The 19,416-nt window shown below is 40.2% G+C and overlaps 1 protein-coding gene across 20 annotated transcripts in view; it reads left to right on the top strand.

Moving 5' to 3' along the window:
* TRIP12 (thyroid hormone receptor interactor 12) overlaps positions 1–19,199 on the top strand; it is a 150,947-nt gene extending 131,748 nt beyond the window's left edge. For 19 of the 20 annotated variants that reach the window (XM_089916250.1, XM_089916248.1, XM_089916253.1 and 16 more), the window contains 8 exons: positions 5,375–5,489; positions 5,783–5,937; positions 6,946–7,110; positions 9,934–10,098; positions 11,677–11,790; positions 13,822–13,916; positions 14,371–14,474; positions 15,211–19,199. In XM_089916250.1, the coding sequence (XP_089772376.1) occupies positions 5,375–5,489; positions 5,783–5,937; positions 6,946–7,110; positions 9,934–10,098; positions 11,677–11,790; positions 13,822–13,916; positions 14,371–14,474; positions 15,211–15,407 (1,110 nt within the window). In that variant the 3' untranslated portion in view covers positions 15,408–19,199. The remainder of the gene's footprint in view (positions 1–5,374; positions 5,490–5,782; positions 5,938–6,945; positions 7,111–9,933; positions 10,099–11,676; positions 11,791–13,821; positions 13,917–14,370; positions 14,475–15,210) is intronic. The other variant, XM_089916265.1, reaches the window with a different exon arrangement.
* Positions 19,200–19,416: the final 217 nt, after the last annotated feature.

A 19,416-nucleotide genomic window follows, 5' to 3' on the forward strand; every position in this document is an offset into this window, starting at 1 on the left:
GCATGTGGGGTCTTCCCGGACCAGGGATCAAACCTGTGTCCCCTGCACTGGCAGGCAGATTCTTAACCACTGCGCCACCAGGGAAGTCTCTCACGGGATGTTGATTAGGTTTGTGTTGAATCATGATCAGTTTCGGAGAGAGTTGATGTTTTATGGTATTGAATCTTCCAGTGCGTGAATACAGCGTAGCCTTTCTCTGATTTAGGTCTTTAACTTCTCTCAGTATGCTTCATAACTGCAGTCTAGAGGTCTCTCGTGTACATGTTTTATTAAGTTCCTCCCAAATAGTTCATGTTTTTTGATGGTTTTGAAAATAATATTATTTCTTTTCAATTTCCAGTTGCTGTTAGTTTGTAGAAGTAAAGTTTTCTTTGTTGACCTTGTTTTCTGTGACCTTGATAACTTAATTATTGGTTCTAAAAATTTTAAATAGATCATTTAGGATTGTTGTAGATACGGGGCTTGGGCAACTTTTCTGTGAAGAGCAAGATAACAAATGTTTCAGGCTTTGTGGACCATGTGGTCTTCATCACAGCTCCTCACTTCTGGCTTTGTAGCGTGAAAGTGGCCGTACACAATACAAACATGAATGAGCAGGGCTGTTTTCCAATAAAACTTTATTGATAGTCACTGAAATTTGAAGCCATATAATTTTCACACATTGTGAGATACTATTCAAGGATTTTTTCAACCGTTTAATATTGTAAAGCCCATTCTTAGCCTACAGACTGTACAAAACAGGCAGTAGGGCCTGAGCTGTAATTTGCTGTTCCATGTTGTAGACAGTCATGTCACCCATGAAAAAAGACAGCTTTACTTTCTTTCTAATCTTTCTTTTGTTTCTTTTGAGATGTTTTTAAATAGCCAGGCCAGTATGCCAAAAGACTCAAAATAATGATTTTCTATAATTGACTCTGAAGTATTGAGTCTCCTGGGGATACTTTCCTTCCTCTTTCCCTTAATTTTTTAAAAATATTTATTTTATTTATTTATTATTTATTTTATTTATTTATTTTGGCTGCGCCGAGTCTTAGTTGCAGCACGTGGGATCTTTTTTTAGTTGCGGCATGAGGAATTCTTAGTTGCAGCATGCGAGCTCCTTTAGTTGTGGCATGCAGACTCTTAGCTGCAGCATGCATACAGGATCTAGTTCCCTGAGCAGTCATCGAACGTGGGCCCCCTGCATTGGGAGCACAGAGTCTTAACGCATTGGACCAGCAGTGAAGTATCTTAATTTTTTTTTTTTTTTAAGACAAAACTTAAGTTTTTGGACATCTGAAACTTATGCACATGACATTTCCAAATACTCCATTTACTTATTATTTATTTATAAAAGCCAACAACTCTGCCTCCCAGTTTTCTTATCTGTGAAGTGTGGGTTGTAGTACAGCCTCAGAGTTGTGACAGTTCATGTGGTGAAGAGTTAGAACCGTGCCGGGCTCTTGGTGAGCACTATGTGTATGTAGCAGTTTAATCTACAAAGCTGTCTGTAGTTAACCAAGTGATTTTAATCCTGACTTTGATTTTTCACTCGTTTTCTTAAGCATTTTCTCCTCCTCATTAAGACTTTTGAATAGTTGACAGTATTTAATCATCAAATTTAAAATTGTAAGTAGTTACGTACTAAGTATACAGAGTGCCAGGATCCAGGTTATGGCAGAGTTCCTGCATTCCCAGGATCACAGCAGAGTTGCGGGGGACGCAGGACAGAGTGCGAATGGGTGTGGAAAGTGAGTGGTATAGGTACCAAGTGAATGAGCCTTTCAGATGAGGAGCCTGTTTCAGGAAAGAGAGGGGAGAGTTAAGGAATCAAAGGGTGTAGCTTGAACAGAGGATCAGGCTTGGTGGTGAATAGCAGAAGGGAGTAGCTCTGGAGGGGACGGGAGGCAGATGGAATGGAAGCTGGGATAAGAAATTTGGGTCTTTTGAATCTACCCCGGTCATGCCTGTTGCTCAGAGGATACAGCTCTTATATGTTTACATGTCCAAATTTCTTACTCATGAAACTGTAAGACCTTTGCTGTAGCCAGCTTGTTCTGCTTGGTTATTTAAACACGCTTTTTCTACTTCGTTTTACTCCAACATATTTTTCTCTCGTCAGGAATGAACGTCTTTACTCTCTCATCCTTCATGCCCCTGTTCAGATTGCGTCTTACATGAAACCTAAACTTAAGTTCAGAATAGCATCACGCTGATTGTTCCACGGGTCAGGATTGAAATGCTGATACAGAAATCACAATTTTATGATTTCCACTGATGGATCTTTCCTGGTGACTCTGGAAAAAATTCTGTGAGCCGACTTCATTGAAGAAGAAGGGTTGGAGTGCTGGCTTTATATATGCTTAGGGCCTCGGGTTGTCAGCCAGATTCAACCGTACAAGTCAGCTGGTGTCTGTTAGGAAGCCTTTCTAACTAGCTCTAGAAGAATCCTGACCAAAATGTCAGAACAGAATGGGCTCCATTCTTGAATAGAGATGACTGGTAAGCCAGGGGGGAACTAAGCCAGTCTCTGGGCTCAGCAAACCACTTAAGCCCATTACCTGTCACGTGGTATATGCCGCCAGGACGATGAAAGGTTAGGAGCATGGACTGGGGAGCCTGGTGCTGCCACTTACTAGCTGTATGAAGTCGGGCTAGTTATGTAAACTCCCCAGTAATAACCCAACAAAGGGCACAGTGACTGTGCCTACCTCATTATGTTGTTTAAGTGATTAAATGCTAAAATGTGTAAAACACAACATTATCTGTTACGTGGTATATGCTAGTATATAAGCATTAGCTTTTGAAAGAGAAAGACTTTGAAAGTTTCAAATAACACAAGTTGTCAAACTTTTTTGTTTTTCTGTGTTTGTTTCTAGAGCTTTATGCTTTTCCTTCCTTTTGGAAGACATTTTCCTCTACCCTTCTGGGTTCTTCTGGCTGGTCACAGGAAGTCTGAGTAACTCACCAAAATGGCCAAAACCCTCCTCTTAAATACTGTCTTCAGCCAAAGACAAAAGAGGATGTTGGGGGTAGTGGTTTGGGACTTCAAAGGCGGGAGGAAGGCATTCCACATGGAGCAAATGTTTGGTAAACAAATATTTGCCAGGCCAGGCAGAGACAATGGGACCCAGAGTGGACTCTGATCCCTAGGCCCTGTTTTCCTGCCACCATCCCTAGCCCATATTCTTTGCAGATACCTCTGGTGATAGCTCTGTTGTGGGAACCGGCCCTTTATCAAAATTCTTTTAGGCAGTTAGAGAGTAAGTCAGTTTCTTCCTGAGTCTTTTGGGCCTTGATTGTTTTCAGCTGTAAATAATCCGCATGCCAAAGAGACATTTTGGGCTGGCAAATTTTGTATCTCCTCATTCCTTTCAAAACAAATGAAGCAAAACCACAGTACCTATCTTTTTTTTTAGGGGAGTGGCTGGGTAGGATAAAGATCCCTGGAAAGGTCAGGTCTATCCACGGGGTTGCTGGCCAGCCCAGTGCAGGGGTGACTCGCCAGAGCAGGTGTGACCTGGTCCTTCCACCCTCACAGAGGCTTCCTGGGATGAAAGTGTATACAGTTTTGCCCATGTCACTTAATATTTTAAGTTAAGTCTGTTTTGCTGTTAGCAGTAACAGTATTTGGATGAAGGAAATAGGCTGATCTAATCTATGATTTCTGTTTAACCTGGGATAATTATGCTAAAAGGAGCTAGGATTAACTGGCTTTAAAGCACCATCTGGTGGATACCAGGTGTTACTGCAGTTTTTTTCTTTTCTTCTTTCCCTGCCTTCCTCCTAGGCTCACGTGTGAGTGGAGAACAAAATACACAAAGTCCTTACTGTCATGGAGCTTTTAGTTTGGGGAGGCCGATACACACACACACACACACACACACACTCATTCATTCATGTACATGTATGTAGGATGTGTGCTGAAGAACTAAAGCAAAATAAGAAGATAGAGCATGATGGGGAGAGGATAGGGTGGAATGAGGTGACATTTGAGCAGTAGTCATTACTATCTAGGGGAAAGGCTATCTCTTAGCAAAAGAAAAGTGAAGCAAAAGCCCTGAGGCAGAATTCCCTGCCTGTTGGAGGATGACAGTGGCTAGAAATAGGAGTCAAGGGATCACATAGGACACCCAGGCCAAGCTAAGAATTTGAGCTTTTGCTTGAACGAGATGGGGAGCCTTTGGAGGCTGTGGAGGAGTGATGTGAACTTAGGTTGTATGAGGATCCACTCTCACGCTGTGAGAGTAGGACATGAGGTGTGGAGAGCGCCATTGCAGAGACCACTTAGGAGCCTCTAGCACTGGGCCAGATAAGAGATGCTGTGGTGACCAGTTTGGAACATATTCTGAAGGTGGGGCTTACAGTGTTTAATGATGGGTTGTTAAGGCGCCAGAAAGGGAAGCATCACGGGTGGCTCCAAGGCTTTGGTTGCAGCAGGAGGTGAATACTGATGCCAGTTACAGCCGTGGAGTACTGACAGAGACGTGGAGCTGGGTCTAGAAGGCTTTGCCAGACCCAAGCAGGTCACTGTTTGGAAAGTTACAGTTAACCGTTTTGTGGACTACATCAGATCCTTTAAGCTAGTGGGGAAAGAAACTGTGTTAATGCTGAAATAATGCTCATTATTTACAAGTAATCAGTAAGTGAAATATAACCTTCCTGACAGGACTGTGGTTAGATTAGGCTTATAAACTATGGAATTAACTTATCTTTAGTTGCATATCTAATTTATGGTGTGAGCTGATAGGACCTTGGTAGAACATGAAGGAATAACTGTGGGTGCTGGTGTGGGTCCAGACGTTCCTTTTTTTGTGTTTTATTCAACAAACCTCTATTAAATGGCTGATGCTTGCCCAGGCATTACAATGGATACAAGGTGAATTAAAGTTACCCCTCAGTGAGGTATGCAAGCATGTAATGAAATCATGGTAGTCTAATGTGGTGAGTACTTAAGTAGCCAAAATGTAAGTTCTGAAAAAGAAGCAAAGTAACTGCTTGGGCAGATAAAGAGGCTTCTCCTAAGGAGTAGACATTTGAGTTGGTTCCAGGGGAACAGTTCACCAGAGAGAGAATGGGAAAGAAATCCATTCCAGACAGTGCCATCTGTTCCCTGAGGGCACGGTATATAGCTGCAAGGGTACTCGTATTAGTATATTAGTTTGAACCATACAATTAAAATGTTGGGGCCACAGGAAGCAGGAAATAGTAAAGGGTTGCTGGTTCTCATTCCAGGCGACCTAGACTGAGGGAAGACAGGACAGTTTGGGAAATAATCTCTAATACGTTCTGGTGAACAGTTGCGATTAGTACCCATTGCCAAAAGGTTGGCAGGTTAAAAAAAGGGCAGCACAGATTCTAAACTTTGACTTGTCCTACTTCTGTTCCTCTGTAGGTTGGCACAGGTCTGGGGCCTACACTGGAGTTTTATGCACTTGTATCTCAGGAACTACAGAGAGCTGACTTGGGTCTCTGGAGAGGGGAAGAAGTAACTCTTAGCAATCCCAAAGGTAATACTAATCTGTGACTAAGCCAATTTGTTATTCAGTTCAGGTAAAGGGCCCTTACAGTTCATTATGCATATTTAGCTCATAGTAGAGGGCCTGGCTCTCTGACCTAATTTCTTTTCACCTTTGTTTTCTCATTTATCAAATAAGGGAGGCCCTTCCAGCTCTAGAGGACTTCATTCTTTGATCTGCTATCTGATTTTGAGAATACTGAATTTCTTAAATGTTCTTAATTACCGGGTCTGTCTTGTTTTGGGAAATAGCATCTAAAGTTTGGTGATTTACTCATTTTATAGGAAGCCAAGAAGGGACCAAGTATATTCAAAACCTCCAAGGCCTGTTTGCGCTTCCCTTTGGTAGGACAGCTAAGCCAGCTCATATCGCAAAAGTTAAGATGAAGTTTCGCTTCTTAGGAAAATTAATGGCCAAGGCTATCATGGATTTCAGATTGGTAAGTATAGAATTACCTTTTTTTCTACAATTTTTTTGTACCTGTGTTCTATGACGGTACCTTAATCCCCTGCATTTAATGCTATATTTTAAAACACTGCTTCACAAACCTTAATGTGCATATGAATTGCTTGGAGAATTTATTTAAAAAGCCAGTTTTGATTCAGCAGTTCATGGGTCAGGCCCAGGTTTCCACATTTTCTTACCAGCATTCAGGTGATACCCAAGTGCCAGTCTGTGGACCATTCCTTTAGTAGCAAGGGTTCAGAGAATCAGGCAACATTAAGGGTGGTTTTAATTATATATATTTTTAAGTGTTTGAGTTAGATTTTTAATTAAGTAGGAAAAGTATGAGCATGTGGCTAAACTGCAATAAATTTCCATTAACGTGCAGGAGTGAAAATAACCCCCAAAACTAGTATTCACAGAGGTTTGAGTGTTTCTGGACTTTTCTTCATTTTTTTCTTCTCATGTTTTCTGAGATACTTTGTCAATATGTGTAAGACGTTTTCATCTGATGTCAGGCTTACAATTTCATTGTTGTTGAAAGGATGTGCTGTTAATCATTTATTTTTGAAGTTCCATTTTTTCATTTTAGTTATAACTAATTGGTCTTCTACATTCTTCCTTCCAAATATGCAATAATACAGACTGAAGTGGAATTAAGTTCACTTGGTCCAAAATTGAGTAAGACTCCTCTAAACACCTCTTGGTGTTGAGATCCTTATGGAGAATGTATGTCCATTATTGAAAACTTCTATTTTAGGGCCAGTGTTTCAATAGGAATCTTCAGTATTCGAATTTTTTTTTTTTTTTAACAATATCAGCCCCAAATTGAGCTTAAATGGGGACAGTTTCATGTACTGAGAGAAACAGTTCTTTAAATATGTTTTTTTCCCCTGGGGATTACTTGACCTTTTAAAATGACCTCTTGAAGTGTCACTTAAAGAATTGAGGCAGTGCTAGAAGCTTGGTGTGACTGTTGTGATATTTGCACCTTCTCTTTCAGGTGGACCTTCCCCTGGGCTTACCTTTTTATAAATGGATGCTACGGCAAGAAACTTCGCTGACGTCACACGATTTGTTTGACATTGACCCAGTTGTAGCCAGATCAGTGTATCACCTAGAAGACATTGTCAGACAGAAGAAAAGACTTGAACAAGATAAATCCCAGGTAGGCTTAGAAAATGAGACAGTCAAGTGGATCAGTTTCTTTTTGTAGAAAGATGAGTTCTTTGTTAATGATTTGTATTTGGTCCAGTTATTATTTTATATTGGAAGAGTTTAAATTTTTATTATAATAACTGAAGCATATGATTTTACAGTTGGTAAGATGACCTGTAATAACAGCAGGTGTTGAACAGACAGCTTGACCAGCAAATAAAATACACCCCTAACTAAAACCATAGGGCTCTTGTTTATTATATTTTAGATGGACATTATGTATCTGGGCAGATACTCTATCATACTGAGTTCTTTTAGTAAGCATTTGAATCAATAAGGCTATTCGCAGGACAGATTGATTTTCCAGAAAGATGGCTTAATTTAGGAACAGTTCATCCGTTTCTAGAGAGATCTCAGGAAGATATTTTTGAAGGTCATGGTAGGTATCACTGTTTCTTGGTAACATCTGTTAAGGTTTCTCTTGTTAGATCTCATGGGTAATCTTGATCTTTAAATCATTAATGTATATTCTCTATACATTAACAAAATTAAATCATTTGAGAATAACAGTGGTTCTGTGTCTGACATTGGAAGAAGACAAAGTTGTATTTTTAAAAAGTGGCATAGAGTCAGACGTCTTGTATGGGGGCAGGTAACATGGACCAGTGTTAAATCAACTCCCATTTTGTAAATTACGTAAAATAAGAATAGAGATTTAAGATTCTGTAGCTAGAAGAAGTGTCACATCTCTTAAGATAGAGAGGAGCTTATAGTAGATGGGTTTTTTAGAATACTTTTTGTCGGGGAAGGAGGTGATTTGTAAGAAAATTTTATCTCCCATATTAATCGGTAATTATTAATGGTAATTTTGGGGTAAATGTTTATTAAGAGAAATTGGTGTTTAAAGAAGCCAGGTCCCTCTTTTCCATATAAAACCTGTTGTCTTGGGATTTTTAGTAAGGTTTATGCTCACCAAGGTTTAAATTTTAAACTACTGTCATCTTATTTAAGATCATCTCTTAGGAAAATAACGCGAACACCACCACAGACAGCCCCGCCCGCTCCAGATACAGGACAGCTCGTGGTGCTCTTCCACGAGCCTTACGTGTACTCATTCATTTAATCTGCTGTGAGATTTAGATATTCCCGTTACCCCTACTTTACACATGAGAAACCCAAGGCAGATGGTTGAGTAACCTGACCACGGTCACATACCTAGCACACCGGAGAGCTAGAACTGAAACCCAGGCTGTCTGCTCTGGAGCCCACACTCTGACAGCTTTTGCAAGCTCTCTTACTTACCCTTGTCTCCAGTGCAGTATGCTGCCACAGTTCTCTTTCTCAAATCTTTGGAGATTTGTTCTTCTAATCTTTATTATTCCTGATGTTACCAATTTAAAAATATAAAATCCATAGCACAGAAACCACGCTCCAGAAACTGGCAACTGGAACATGAGGACTGGTGGTATTCTCGCACACCTCACCTCATTATTTATAAAGCATTCAGATGGAGCAAGTTGTCCTGGCTGAGTTTCCACTGGGCAGTTTAAATTCTTGAAAGGCACATGGAAAATGGGCTAAAACTTGGCTTTCAATTTAACGTGTAAGGTCTAGAGAAACGGACAGCTAATTCCTTTTAAACATCTCAAGGACATATTGTATATTCTAGATTCCTATCAATGATAGCATTTTGGAGAGCTTTCTAGTCAGAGAACGTTAAAATGGAGAGTTTAAGTCCTTTTGCTGAAGAATATTTCAAATGTAAAATGAAAAGTCTGTCTTTGTGTGTCATCCAGTGATGTTCCCGAAACTCAGAGAGACCTAAACATGTATTTTTGCAGAGGAGTAAAAATTCTCAACAATGTATTTTACCTTAACCCTAACCCTCCTCTGTGTCTTGAATTATCTGTAATCCTACGCAGCTTTCACTTTCCTCTTTAAAAAATGACTGTTAACCAGAACTTCGTAGCCTTTTTTTTGTTTAAATGATTTTCTGCACTTTGACTGTTTAGCCATTAGGAATTTCATACTCGGAGGCATCTTTAATTTGGAAAGTCATTTACCTTCTTTCTCCTATACTGGATACCTTCATTTTCAGATAGAATTTGCAGTTTTGTATGTTGGTCTTTGATTCAGAAATTATATTTTATATAAGCCTTTCATGATCTTAAACATTTTAAAAAGTGAATAATACAAACTTTTTAACATTTGTCTTCAGAGTAGGAGTTGACTTTTCTTAGGGGTTTGCTAGAGCCTTTTTTCATCACACTGTTGCTGTATGAATACAAATTTGTTAATGCTGGCCTACAGTAATCGAATGAAGAATCTCTGGGTATTCTTTACACTTGAGCTTGCAGAGAAAAAATTTATTTATACTAGGTAGTGCATTATTTGTGTTTACAATTTCCTAACTGCGCTGTATGACTCAGTATTTGCTGTATACATGTGTTGGGTTCATTAAGATCAGCCTAGAATTTATAAAAAGTTTGTCTGGCTCTGTAGAGCCTGCCCTCTTAAACTGACCACTGGGCAAATGATTATGGCCTTTCTGTGAAATCTGACTGAATATGGTCAGACTGAGTAGTGGACACCTCATTGCGGAGGAGCGCTCAGGCTATCTTGTTTTCTCCTATAAAAATAATTGGATTTTGAAGTGTTTAAGATTATTTCCTTTGTGATCTCAGTGACTTATTTTTGTGTAGATTATGACAAAAAAGAAAAAGAAATAAGAGCTAAGGGAACCCATAAAATTTATTAGCATATCTTTTATTTCATAAACACAAACATAACTGACTGAATTACTGGGCTTGACCCCCCGCCCCCTTTTTTTTAGACCAAAGAGAGTCTACAGTATGCATTAGAAACCCTGACTATGAATGGCTGCTCAGTTGAAGATCTAGGATTGGATTTCACTCTGCCAGGGTTTCCCAACATCGAACTGAAGAAAGGAGGAAAGGATATACCGGTCACCATCCACAATTTGGAGGAGTATCTAAGAGTATGTACTTGCAGCGCCCCCTGGGGCGAAGGCCAGCTGTGGCCATGCGGGGCTGGGCCCGGGGGGCCTGCTTTGAGGTGGGGGAGGGAAGGGAGGGTCGAGTGAAGCACAGGTGCGTGTCCGGTAGCTGCTGCACACCCTGGTGTGAGACCTTTGACGCCCGGGATCACTGCACGAAGTCCACTTCTCCTGACCTTCGCTTCTGTTTGCTCTTGAGAGAACATGTCATATATCTTGCAGTACCTTCTATAACCTTGAACTCTCTCTCTTCAAGCTTGAATACTATCTAATAACATCTCATTTTCTTAGTTTGAAGAAATCAGTGAAAAGCAGCCATCCCTTGTGTTGTCACTAAACTGCATTTCTACCTTTCTATCAAGCCACCTAACTTGACCTAATAACCTTTAACGCTGTCCACGCGTGCGTGCGCGCACGCACACATTTATGGGTTTGGTGAGGCCTTTCATGATCCTTGACCATATTTGTTAAGTTAAGGAAAACAATTTTGTACTGAATACAAGTTATGTTTTAGATTACGACCTATGTAAGTCTTTATTATCACTACTTTTGGAAAAGTTTCTTTTGGTTTATTCCTGACATTGAATGAAAAGAGCATTGGGTTCCAGACAAAATACCACCTATACCTCCTAGACCTGACTTTTCCACTAACTTACTGTGGGATTTTAGATAGAACCTCTGAAAAATTTCAGCTCCAGTGTCTTCATCAGTTTGAGAGAAGAAGATAGCAGAGGACCTCTATTATTTAGTATGCCTAACAGTTCTGTGATTCCTAAGTAATTCCTTTAACAGTCAGTAGGGCTGTGTTCTCATACTACCTACTTTGAGAAAGTTAATCTTTCAGCTTACTAGTAAATGATGAGTTAACTCCAAACTAGGTTCTCTGAAAATATTTGTAATAATGCTTGTGTTTTTCTGTCAACAAAACGCTATTGTTTTCATTTTTATCTGAGTAGGTCCCCTATTTCTGAATCCAAAGGGTTAGCCAAAGTCATTGATGACTAGGAGATGTTGGACCAATAACAGATGCTTTCTGTGACCCTTCAGTTTCATGTGACTGCATTCCAGAGTTTACCTTTTTCTAAGTGGAGGCACATACTGCAGAAGGATTGGGCTCTAAGAACTTAACAGGATTTAGAACTAAAAATTGCACATTAAAAATTTTAAACACTTAACAGTTGGTAATTTTGACTCTTGAAACATTATCTTTAATTCTCAATAACATTTTATCCTCTTCGGAAGTTTCATCTGCTTCTCATCTGGTAGGTAAAGTATAACTCATAGGGATTTTATGTACTGGTAAATGAATTGTAAAACACACTAAATATATTAATTTATAACACACACGGCATTTTTTACATTTTCTTATTGGCCAGACCCTGAATTAGAAGTTGACCTGACTTGTCTTTTATTTACGTAATTTACTGGGAGATATTTTAAAGACTTCATTTTTTTTTTTTAAGTGATCAGGAAGGATGTTTCACTGTAGTTTGCCAAATATTAAATAGGAAAGAAATTTGAAATCTTGTCGCAGATTTTGAAAGAGTTTTCTTTTTGCAGCTGGTTATATTCTGGGCACTAAATGAAGGCGTTTCCAGGCAGTTTGATTCATTCAGAGATGGATTTGAATCAGTCTTCCCACTCAGTCACCTTCAGTACTTCTATCCGGAAGAAGTGAGTAGCTTGTGTGTAAAAGAAATGGTCGTCTCTAGTTCTGTACCTATAATTATCTTAGTGGGGTCTCTCTGTGCTATTTAGTCAAAGACCCCATTGTTGCAAACAGAAAGGTAGATGGTTGGGTGCGGTGGCGGGGTGGATGTTTGGGAAAGATAAGATCATTTCCTGAGTGAGGAAGAATATTAAATATAATGTATTAAGTATAATGTATAACATATATAAATAAGTATTAAATATAGTATAAAAGAACATGGGATCCATGTGTGATTGAGTAAGCATAGCATTGTTTTTCTTTTTGTTTCTGTTTTTTTTTTTTTTTTGGCTCTGTTGGATCTTCGTTGCTGTGCACGGGTTTTCTCTAGTTGCGGCGAGTGGGGGCTACTCTTCATTGAGGTGTGCGGGCTTCTCATTGCAGTGGCTTCTCTTGTTGTGGAGCGCAGGCTTCAGTAGTTGTGGCGCATGGGCTTAGTTGCTCCGAGGCATGTGGGATCTTCCCGGACCAGGGTTCGAACCCGTGCCCCCTGCATTGGCAGGTGGATTCTTAACCACTGCGCCCACCAGGGAAGTCCCAGGCATAGCATTCTTGTCAGCTGACCCTGGACGCTGCTTGGTGGAGAGTGGGACTTGGGTTTCTGTACACCTGTGGCTGGCGGGGAGAGCCATGGGTCCATAGTAATGAAAGTGACACTGGGGAGGTTACTTGTTGTTGTTTTTAAGCTAAACTTTCTGGATTCGCTGAGATGTTGATTGTTTCATGAGCGAGGTTAGTCCTTGAAGTTTTAAGGAAATGTTGCAAATTACCTAGTTGCCAAATCCAGAGAACACTTGTGAGAATGGAGTTAATGAGTTTATGTGCATCATTTTTTTCCAGCCATCTTTACTTAAAGTGCAACAAGAATCTCAGAAAACTACTTACTGATAGTGAGGTGTCATAGAAAGGGTCTGGAAGGTGTTTGGTTTCCCCAGGTTGGAAACCTTTTTGTTTCTTTTTTTGAGTACTAGCTTTAGACTACACCTTTATTACCGACTGAATCTGGAAATCTTTAAATGACTTAGCGTTTTCATCTCAATTATTATTTTTATGTCCACTTTGATTTGCTGCTTATTAAAACATGTGGTGTACCTGGCACTTTTAGGCACTAAGTGTCACCTGGAATTGAAAACAGCAAGTGTTCCTTTTGGAATTGGATCCTGGTCCCCACTACTTAGCGGTGTGACCTTACCCAGCTTGTCCTATCTGAGCTGACTGGCTCATTCATAAGATTGAGATAACCTCTCTCTTACTGAACAAGATACATAAAGTACCTGACAGTGAGTGACATGTAGTAGATACCAAATTTCACATGCTCCAAATGGATTTTCTCAGAGTGTACGAGTCATCCTGCAAATGGGCAGTCTACCAGGTGAGAGATGGTTTAATTGGAAACTCATGTTAGATTTTCCAAGGACACACAGGCATTTTTTGCTTTCTGATATCTGTTCTGTAATGACTAGCGTGGTCCTAGACGACCATGTGGCACAGAATTGCCTTTCTTCGCAAAGTGGGAAAACCTACCCATTTGCTGTGTCTCAGTTCAGCTCTCCTCTCCCACTTCTGTCTCCAGCTCGCTGTTCTGTCTCTTGGTTTCCGTTATGGTGTGCCCTCGTGTTTCTAAAAGCCAGGATTTATAAAATCTCCCTGGTTAGAAGTACATATTGAGTTAAAGCCTCTTAAGAAACGAGAAGAATTAGGAGAACTTCAATTAAGGGTTGGTCTCAGGTATGTTCTGTCTTAGATTAAAGGCTCCCTAGAACCTAGTTCATGCAAATGGGCAGCGCACCTGTTCATGTCAGCTGAAGAAGAGCTTGAATCTGTAAATATACTAGAAGAGCACATTGTAAAAGCACATTGTAAAGAGTACCAAGCTGAAGTTTTGGGGCTTCTGTAGACCTTTATATTGGCACGCCACAGAACAGAACATGTGTGCATTTTCAGTCAGTTACACAGCTGTGTCCTTAGTAATCTGTTGCCCGTGTTTAAACACACAGCTGGATCAGCTCCTGTGTGGCAGTAAAGCAGACACTTGGGACGCAAAGACACTGATGGAATGCTGCAGGCCAGATCACGGTTATACTCATGACAGGTAAGTCCTGGGTTCTGCCAGTTTTCAGATACACACACATATATATACATTTTAAAATTTGTTTACTTATTAAAGGAGGCTTTCTAATATTTTGGCTTCATTTCTCTCAAGACTGCAACTTTAGGACCGAAAGGTTTTTTGTTTTTTTTGCCCCAAGTATTTCTGTGAAAATGGGCGGGAGGAGGAAAGGTGGGGAATCCCACTGTGACCCCATTACCCATTTTTACGTATAATAAAGTGGAAATATCTGTACAATCCCAGACAGGTCTTATTTATTACAACAGTAATCATTCCACTTGAATTCCAACTGTAACAACAGAAACATATTTGAGTGCATTACAATGTGAATTCATATGTAGTCATATTTACATTTGATAGTCTCTAGCTAATTATGAGAGTCAAAACTGTATTTTAATACGCCGAAGTAACTATGGTATATTTATTTCTGTTATAGTCGGGCTGTGAAGTTCTTGTTTGAGATTCTCAGTAGTTTTGATAATGAGCAGCAGAGGTTATTTCTCCAGTTTGTGACAGGTAGCCCAAGATTGCCTGTTGGAGGTGGGTACAGCGGTTGATTTATTGTAGCTATGAGTGAGTGTATGTGTGTGTGTGTGTGAGGGGGGGGTGGAGAACGCACGCAAAACTTCAGTGCCAACAGCAGGATATTCTTTATTTGACCTTGAGTGCCTCTTAGTTATTTCAATATCATAATGTTTCTTAAGTTTTCAGTTTGTTCTGCAGTGTGTTAAGGGATTTCACTGGCAGGACAATTCATAGGGATTGACTTAAACACGCTGAAGTAGGACTGCTAATGTACATGTAATGCTGCTTCTCTACATAAAATTCAAATTCTCAGACATACGTACATTATAAACCCTTAGATGGCTTAGATGAAAAGGCATTCTAAAGTCTGTTTTTTTCAGAAATGAATCCTAATATGAGTTGAATTGGCGCTCTTTTAAAAGCATAAGGGAAGCATAAAGAACGGTTTGCCTCCATGTTATACAGTGACTTTTGATTGTAAATAAAGCACGTACCAGGTTCCGTACCCTCGATGTATCTTGAATGGGTAGAGTTCATTGCCCAGCAGGAAAGAGTACCTCTGTGTATGGTAATGCTGTTTATTAGAGCAGTGTAGTGTGTTTCTGATGGGGGCAGATAAGAAAGGGTACGTATACTTGTGCTTCCAGACCCATTCTCCTTATGGATGAGAGGCGGGTTTCCCTGAGCTAGCTGGCGGGCATCCCGTAAACGTGCCAAGTTCCTCTGTCCTCCTTTCTTCCCTCTTCATCAGGCTTCCGGAGCTTGAATCCACCTTTGACAATTGTCCGGAAGACCTTCGAATCAACAGAGAACCCAGATGACTTCCTGCCCTCCGTAATGACCTGTGTGAACTACCTTAAGTTGCCGGACTATTCGAGCATCGAGATAATGCGAGAAAAGCTGTTGATGGCAGCGAGGGAAGGGCAGCAGTCGTTCCATCTTTCCTGATCACAATGAGAAACGCAGTGTCTGCCTGTTACAGCAAAAGAGAAAAATCATGATTTCTTTTCTAAATGTATCACCTGAGTCAAGGAAACATGTTACGCCTTCTTGTTGTAGGAAAACGGCTTGCAGATTATAAAAGAGACACTTGGTTCCTATTCATTAATGGCCCCATGGACTTAAAGTGATCAGGCCCTAAAACGTTGTTGTGATGAGGTTTCTTTAGCAAGTTCTTGTTTAAATTATCATTTATTTGACGAGTGAAGTTTTTAACTTGCTTTGCTGTGTGAAATTTAAAAAAAGGGATGTTTTTCCAGGCTGAAACAATAAATGTCGCTGTGCAGTTTAATTCTGGGCTGTGTGTATCCATCTAGCTAAGTCTGCAGTTTTGTTTCCTCCAAAGACAACTCTTGTACATAAGTACAGAAATTAAAGCTCCCATGTATTTGACAAATACAGTTTAGTAGGTGAGCTCTGTGTGCTTTTCACTTCCCCTGAGTTTCCCCGCCCTGATCCGTGTACTGTCTGTGCCGCTCACACAGGTTTTTTGTATACAGAACCCACAGTTGGTACATCTTCGTCAGCCGTGGGCTTTCGTTGTTCCCTGTTCTCTCTCAAATTAAGATACAATTTAGAATTCATGGAATTGAAATATGTTGTCAATGTAATTCAGCCTTTGTAACTAGGTAGGCTTTTCTTATAGCTTAGCTTTACTATAGTTGTAGGGTATCACTGGCCTTGTACCAGGGACGCACTAGGACTGTTTACGTGGTGATTCTGGCAACCACCGCCTCTGTGATGGAGGCAAGGAGAGCTCATTCGTTTCTTTTGTGTAGGTTAAAAAGTCTGCAGCTTGGGCTGGCCAGTATTTATTATTCTGTGGCCAGAGCATTTTGAATTGATGTATACGGTTTTAAGCAAAGTTAGCAGTTTTCATTCCCTGTTGGAGTAAAGAAAAAGTTTTCCCCCCTTTTTCTAGTTTTAAGTTTTTGTTCGGTGTCTTCTCTCGCTGTTCCGCTCTTCTCTCCCCCTCCTCCCAGTGCTCACGCGGGACAAACAGCTCAGCCTTTGTCTCGACACACATCAAAGCACCTGTAGGCAATGCTCTGTCCAGTTGTTTTCTGTGCTGATTTCTCAAATCTGCAATAATTCATCAGGTTCATGTTTTTACCTGAAAATAAATAAAGTTTGCTTCACCTTTTTTGTTTATAGTTCTGTGCTGTATGCATAACTTTTAGTTGTAGAGATGTATCTCAATGCAGGCAGACCATCACAGCTCATGGCTGATTTCGCTATTCAAAGAATTTAGAATAGCAACTGAAGAACATAAAATGTAGAAAGAGAATGAGAGGAGACTCCTTCCTTCATTCCTAAGGTTCAAAATTAAGCCTGTTGAGAGAATTTCCATCATTCATCTTTCTGAAAATGAGAGATGAGCTAATTGTTTTCTTATTGGACTTTGAGAAATCAATTTTCTTTTGTTTGACTGTTCTAAAGTCTTATTTAATTGATGTCAAAACCCCTTTGTCCCCTATTTCACCACTTAAAAGAAACTCCGTGGCTTATTTTATTTAGATTACTTCGTCGTTTCCACTTAAATGGCCTTATAGGAGCATCCCCTCGTCTCAGTGCACCTGGGCAGTGACCCACCCCCCCCCTTTGGTGGGACGGAGCTGTGAGAGGAACTTGGAGTGTCTCTCCCTGGTCCTTGCAGAGGCTCTGGAGAGTGAGCTTGCTTCCCTTTGACATCAGAGGAGGGAGTTGTGTTTCTGCAGTTCTAACATTGACACCGTAGGACCTGTGCAGTTTAATCAAGTGAATCTAGTGTTAAAGAATGAACCAATTTGTTTTAAATTGTTCTGATACCTTTTTACAGACTAAGCGCAAAAAAGAGTTTTGCGTGAACATAACCTTTTTGTTCCTCATTTTTTAAAGGGTTCTGTCGTTAAAATTTAGACGTATGTATAAACAAAGTAACACATCATATTCAGATATCTTCTGTATTTAACATTTTATCCACATCATGGCCCTGGCAGATTTGGCCTCATTGATTTCAGCGTCTAAGGAGTGAGTACATTGGATGGTTTTGAATCGCACTGTGGAGCTTGATTGTTTCAAAGTCGGTAGTTCTCTGTTTAAAAGCTTTCAGTCTTTAGCTTACTCCTTAATTTTGGGACGCTTGGTTAATTAGGGGCAAGAAGACTTCCCACTTGAAAGCAATCTCTCTTGGCAGAGGCCTTAATATTACATCATAGGGAAAAATAGACTTCATCTGCTGTTCCTCCAGTTATGCCTTAAATTTATTTGCTGAGTAATCCTGTCAACAAGCACTACTCTCTACGCTTTACACACGTAGACAGTCTGGATAGTGGCTAAGATTTTGTTGTCTTTTAGTGTTTGCTGAGGTGGAGTCAGTCAGATGTTAGTCACAGCTAACACTGCCTATGGCGTTGTCGTTTAGACAGTTACTGATTTGATCTGCTTTGTTTACGAAAACATAGTCCTCACTATTTAAGAAGGAAGAGTTGGTTAAATGTATTCCCCTCCTCCCAGCCCCCCCCCAAAAAAAGTGAATGAATTGTAAATGCTAGGTAGTCTCCTCAGGAACAGACATGGAGAGAATTCTAGATGCCTTAGCCAAACCCAGCAGAAGAAACCTTTCACACAGCTTCTCATTGGATACAGACTTTTCTTTCTCTTCCTGTGCTTCGGCTCTGGTTCCCTGTGTTTGTACTGATCGAGAACTGTCTTTCCCTTATATTCCATAAAGAAGAGAGTATTCTAAAGTCTGTCCTGCATTTGGCTATTCTTGCAAGTTTGGTACATAACATGAAAAGGAGAGGTGCGGCTGGCTGGCTGACGTCACTTCCTGCCCTTCTTCAGGGCATCCTGTGCGTAAAGGCCATAGGCCGAGGGACAAAAAGCCCCAACTTCTGCATCCAAGAAGTTAGATTCAACTCTTGATTTTCCGCAGTAAGGATTATCGCCAGCGACTTGTGAGTGTGTCTTTCCTTTAGTTCCCCAGGCGTTAAGGCTGTGCTCCCGATTCCTGCCAGTAAATTCAGGAGATGGGAATGTTTCTGATCGTCCACGGAAGAATGTGATGAAAAAGGAGACTTGCTGGGGAAAGACATAACTGTGCGTTCAGAAACCAAGTCCTTCCGGGGGGATTCTGGATGCTCTTGTTCATTCTTCATTAGCAAAGATGATCGAGCCTTTAATTCATTTATCTTGGGCTTTGTTTTTTTGACCCACATTATTTTCCCTATTGTAATGAGAACATTGTTTGAAAATGTCATACTCTGTATTTCTTACTCTGAGAAATGCTTTTGTATGGGTCTTAGGTTTGACGCTGCAGTAGTTGGCATACCCAGTAAGGGATAACCTAGTGACAAATCACTGAAAATGCTTCCTTTGTTACCTCAAAAGAAAAAAAATTCCAGACAAAATATAGCATTTATATTTATAGAAAATGGAGGATTGGCTGTTTTCCAAGAACTTCAAGTTAATTCTTATGCAAGAAAAAGTTCTTAACTCTAAAGACTTGTTCTGCATAAGGAGACACTCTTTAATAATGGAAGAGGTGGTTTTATTTTTACAACAAGCCTACTCATATTACCAAACCTATAACCAATTGCTGATCTCCTGTGTAAAGCATTTTTTTCTCTTATCTGAAACAGTGATTTATATGAACTGTTGGAATAATGGAACCTCAAACTACAGATGTGTATGTAAAATTGCATAAATGCACTGACTTCCTTCTCCCTGAATATATTTTTAATAAACAGCATTATCCTACATGGTCAGTTTTATTAAATTATGCACAACCAGAGGGTTCTTCTGAGGAGTGGTATGCTTGTATGGGTGGCTTTGGAAAGCTTCCTAGTGTGGTAAGTGACACAGCAATCTTAGCCTTTTTGGGAGGCAGATACTGGAGAAAGTTATAGGAGCCAGATGTATTCAGAGAGGTGACCCGAATACTTGCTTGTTGGTGGAGAGAGATGGGCACTTGCGT

Source organism: Delphinapterus leucas, chromosome 8, assembly GCF_059928025.1.
Source record: "Delphinapterus leucas isolate spDelLeu-1000000601 "Yukka" chromosome 8, BTC_Dleu_Yukka2, whole genome shotgun sequence".
Lineage (NCBI taxonomy): Eukaryota > Metazoa > Chordata > Mammalia > Artiodactyla > Monodontidae > Delphinapterus > Delphinapterus leucas.